Source organism: Ipomoea nil, unplaced genomic scaffold, assembly GCF_001879475.1.
Source record: "Ipomoea nil cultivar Tokyo-kokei standard unplaced genomic scaffold, Asagao_1.1 scaffold2827, whole genome shotgun sequence".
Taxonomy (NCBI): Eukaryota; Viridiplantae; Streptophyta; class Magnoliopsida; order Solanales; family Convolvulaceae; genus Ipomoea; species Ipomoea nil.
The window spans coordinates 564,798-569,659 of record NW_017619255.1 but is presented as its reverse complement, the minus strand read 5'-3'; the positions used below and the strand labels follow the sequence as shown (position 1 = coordinate 569,659).

At 34.3% G+C, this 4,862-nt stretch overlaps 1 protein-coding gene across 1 annotated transcript; it reads right to left on the bottom strand.

Annotated features, from left to right (window-relative positions):
* Nucleotides 1–801: 801 nt before the first annotated feature.
* LOC109159390 lies at nt 802–1,431 on the bottom strand. The gene has a single exon (XM_019307503.1). It carries the CDS (start codon nt 1,429–1,431, stop codon nt 802–804), a length of 630 nt encoding a protein of 209 aa, XP_019163048.1.
* Between the last annotated feature and the right edge of the window lie 3,431 nt (nt 1,432–4,862).

The window sequence follows — 4,862 nt, the reverse complement described above, 5'->3', positions numbered from 1 at the left end:
AGCAAGGCTAGAAGTTGCTAACTGGTTCATTAGACAGTATATTTTAGAGCAAGAGACCAAGGTTCGAAACTCGACTACAATCATTATCATGTCAATCATAATATGACTATGGGACTCTAATTCCAAAGGGCAACCTTGAAATTACCATTGTTTACAACACACTTAAGAAACAAAGTTATGGTGCCACAAATTCAACTAACAGAGAAGGAGCAAGCAAGCTTATAAACAGGCAAAAATGGTTTCAAACAAGTCATTACACTAGGGAATGTGACACAATAAATAACTACTCATATAAATAAACTTTGATAAAACTTAAAACACCAACAAAGAATTACATATTCATGAAGAGGAGGATTGAGGATCTTAGCCCCCCACCCTTCACATACAAACTAAAACTACTATCAGCTAATGCCAAATTATTCTTGTAGAAGCCTACATATATCGTTTAGGATAAGACAAATACCTAGATAACACAACATGGGACTAGGAAACACTATATATATATAGTATGGGCAAAGTTAACCAAGGAGTAAGAGCTATTCTGTTACTTCCATTACTACTACTACTACTTGATCAAGGCAGGAACCTGGAAATGAAAGAGGCTTGACGAATTGCTTTGCCAATCCGACCTTCCCCTTGAAAAAATAAGGGAAGCAACTGCGAATTGGAGCGAGCGATTAACCAAACTTGCAACATTTTCAACCCACAAAGCACTAGACTTTTAGCTTTCCAACTGAACGTTCTTCAAGTCGACCCGGGAGAGAATAAAGAGAAACCCTTTTTCGGTTGTTCTATACAAACTCACGACGGATCCAGCCTCAGAAGCCGCCGCAAACCGCTAGAAGCGTCGTCGTGGATCTCGGCGGCGAGGACGCTCTTTTTCTTAAAGAAAGCAGGCACGGGAAGGGAACTGGGCGGGGGAGAGGAGATGAAGGCCGATCCGGCGTAAAAATCGGCGATCTTGATCTGCTTTGGAACCATATCGGGCTCCGGCCCGAGCCGATCCGTGGTCGACAAAGCCAAGTCGTCGTCCACCTCCGGCGGACAAGAATTCACCTCGCTCTTCTCCCGAGCCTTCTCGCCCTCCATCTTCTTCCTCTCCAAGCCATCCTTCATCGACACAGTCAACGCTTCGCCGCGCTTCAAAATCTTGACCTGACCCATCACCAGATGCCGGTTCTTGGCCGGCGGAGAGCTGGACAAGCTGCCGCAGCCGCCTCTACTAGTATTATTACTATTCCTACTGCTCTTCTGAGGACTCCGCTTCCGCCGATTCGACTTATCGGATCCATGGTTAGGGTTAGAAGAAGAAGGAGAAGTTTTCTTGGATTTGGGTGAGGGAAAACTGGAATTAACAAAAGTATTGTGACGATTATAAGCTAGCCGATCCTTTAAAGGATCTTGAGGACGAAGAACTGCGATTTCACCCATCGGAAAGTAACACAACAGATTGGGATCAAGAAAAAAAAAAACAGATGAAAAATATGTATATAAATAAAAAAGCGAGAAAATTGAGATCTAACGTTGATCTGTAACTACAGAAAGATAGCAGATCTGAAGAAAAAAGAGAGCATTTCGAAGTTAATTTCGTGAGAGGTGTGGTGTGTACAGAGAATGAGTTTAGGAGATTGAGTCGGGTGGTTATAAAGGGATTGAAGGCGGTGGAAAACGTGGCGACGATGGAGAGGTTGGGGGGTTTCATGTTTGAAGTTTGAACATACGCACGCTTATAAGCGCGTAAAAGGATGTTTGTTTCACTCTTTTAGGTTTTGTTATTTTATTGGCTGGCTTTATAAGTATTTGGGCCATGGGCCCTAAGAACAAACCCATTAGTTTGAATTTTTTTTTTATTTTTATTAAATTGTTTGAAATTTTATTTGGTTTTTATAGGAACTAGTGGGAAAAAAATTATGTTATTATAAATATAAATAAAAAATAGAAAAATTGAAATATTTTAAATTATTTAATATAATAATATTTTTGAGCTTCCATTGGTTAAGTATTTATTATTTTTATATAATACAAAATTATAATTAAAATTAAAATTATAATTATAATTTTGTATGGTTAATAAAATCTTTAATTATGTGCATATTTAAATAAATTTATAGAGAGAATTTACATAATTACATTGATTTATTCTTAATTTTATTTCATCTATATTATAATTTTCACAATACGAATAATAACTAAGATAATTACATTTGGAAAGCAAATTTTAAATTTTGTATGTGTAAATTTAAACTCTAATTGAACACATTTTTTATATGATTATATAATATATAGCTATTTTATTTTTCAAAAGTATATTTTTTATATGATTATATAATATATATAGCTATTTTATTTTTTAAATGTTGTGCTTTTTTTTTTTTTAATATAATAAAGGATGTTGTGGCATTAATTGTAACATTAATTATTTCCCAAACCATATAGCTCTATTATATAATAAAGGATGAGAAGGAGAAAGAACATGAGAGAGAAGGGAAAAAATAAAATAAAAACAAAAATAAAGGAGCTAACGCGCTTAGCGAGTGCGTGGAGTACACACGTATCCGGAACAATGTTTTTATATTTGGTGAGGCTCATTATGGAGATAAAAAATCAGCACTTCCCGCAAGCATCTCAATCATTTTTTTCCTCTTTCTCTTTCTTTCACTTCACATTCAGTCGCACAAAAAATTAAGAAAAAAAAAATCATATAATGGGGATGCTCTAAAAGCAACCTTAGAGCATCCCAACATGAAATTTTACATGATTTTTAGAATAGTAAAAAACAAGATGTTTGATTTTTAACAAATGTGGTAATTGTTTTTTGTTGATTTTTTTCTCCTACTAATATTGGGGTTTTGTGGGTCTCATCATGTGAGAGAGAAGGAAAACAGGCATAGGCATTCGGTGTGTGAAGCGAGCCCAGTGCACGCACCTATTGGGCACGTAGGGTCCTTGTTTTGCAAGTATTTTTTTTTTTATAGGTTGTCTGCCCTCTTTCCTTTTTTTTTTTTTTTTTTTTTCTTTTTCAAACTTTTTTTTGCCCTCCTTTCTCTTTCCTAATGACACTTCAAAAATCGTGTAAAATGCATAGTTGAATGATGTTCTCAATAGCTTTTTTTTTTTTTTTTTTTTTTTTTTTTTGCGATTTTTAAGGTGTCAACTAAGAGAGAAAGAGGAAGGCAAGGAAAAAGGGAGATCTATGGATACAATTATTCTACAATTTTTTTTTTTTAAAGAGAACATTGTTCGGGAACTTAGCTTTCCCTTTTATCTATATATAACATTATTATAATCATATTATGTTGCCATACGCATTACCTTATATTTTACATGATGGTTGAGGTAATCATACAACTTGAACAAAATACGAGTATATAACATCATCATACTCACATTGCATAAGTAATGGAAAAATGTTCAAATTAGTCACCGAATTATAGACAAAAATGTAATTGGATCATCCAACTCAATAAAATTACAATTGAGTTCCTGAACTGTTCAAAATTATGTAATTCAAAAAAAATTGACATGTTCCTATTAAACTTATTTGTTTTAAAATTTATTTAAATACTTTTAAATAAAATAATTATATATAAAAAAAATCCATCTCCTTCTTGGTCTCCGGCGGGAGACGAAGACAAGGAGGGGTGGGTTTTTTGTCAAATTTGTTAATGTGATGACATCCACTTCAAGAATAATCAGAAGAACATGTCAATTTTGATCTAATAGTATATTATTGGACAATTCAAGATCCAATTATAATTTTTTGAGTTGAAAAGTCTAATTATATTTTTGTGTCTAATCCGTTGACTAATTTAAATGTTTTTCCTGAACAATATTATATATCTTGAACTAACCCTATAAATGTCCAAACAATAATCGTATGACCCAAGGTATACATTCCATAAACTAAATGCTCCTGAATAGTCATTTCATAGTTGAAATTGTCAAATGGTTCGCTGATAGTGTTTTTGTTTTAAAGTCGCTTTCCTTTTTTTTCTTTTTCTTTTTTGAAGGGAAGTCGCTTTCGTTTAAACTTAGGGACATTTATTATTATTATTTAAAAAAAAAAAAAAGTAAAGTAAAAGTAGCATTGTAGTAGTTTGCTTTTTACAGAAACACGAAGACAAGGAAAGCGCGTGAAGTCTAAGGGCAATTGGGCAATCAAATCCGCCACTAACTCTTCAATTCAACTATTCAAGGTATCTGATGTGTCAAGGACTCAGAGCATCCACTTGGGGAGAATTGAGGGATAATGTAAGAGTGATTAGGAAAGAGAAAGTGGGAGGGAAGAGAAAAAAAGAAAAAAAATAGAGAAAACTGAAAAAATAAAAAAGAAAAAATAAAAAATAAAAAATAAAAAATTTTTGAAGCGTCAGGCGCGCTGACAGTGCGCCTGACGCGTACACGGGCGCGTGCACTGCACGCGCCCGTGTGGCCACAGGCTGTGCGGCAACGCGCACAGCCTGTGTTGCTTATTTTTTTTTTTTTTAATCTTTTTACTGACATTATTTGGGTATTTGCAGGATGATTCTTTCCTCCATTAACTCCTCTTCACATCTCTTATTATCTCCATCCAAGTTTAATGGTCTGATATTAACCCCTCATTCACCTCTAGTGTGGATGCTCTCAAGGGGATAAAAGTTTCCATATTTGCCCTCCATCTTCTTCCATTTTTACACCTTTGCCTCCCTTACCAACCTTTGCAAACAAATATCAACTAGGCTAAACCAACTTGCTATTATGTTTGCCAAATTTGGTCCTATAATACTTGATTATTAGATGAGTTATTTTCACTTTTTGCCTCACGAGTATAAGATCATTTTCACGATTCTTGACTATTAAAATTTTTAATTTTAGTCCCACAA

What these genes read in the sequence shown, in the direction of transcription:
- LOC109159390 (XM_019307503.1), bottom strand. Translation starts at nt 1,431, where the DNA reads ATGGGTGAAATCGCAGTTCTTCGTCCTCAAGATCCTTTAAAGGATCGG.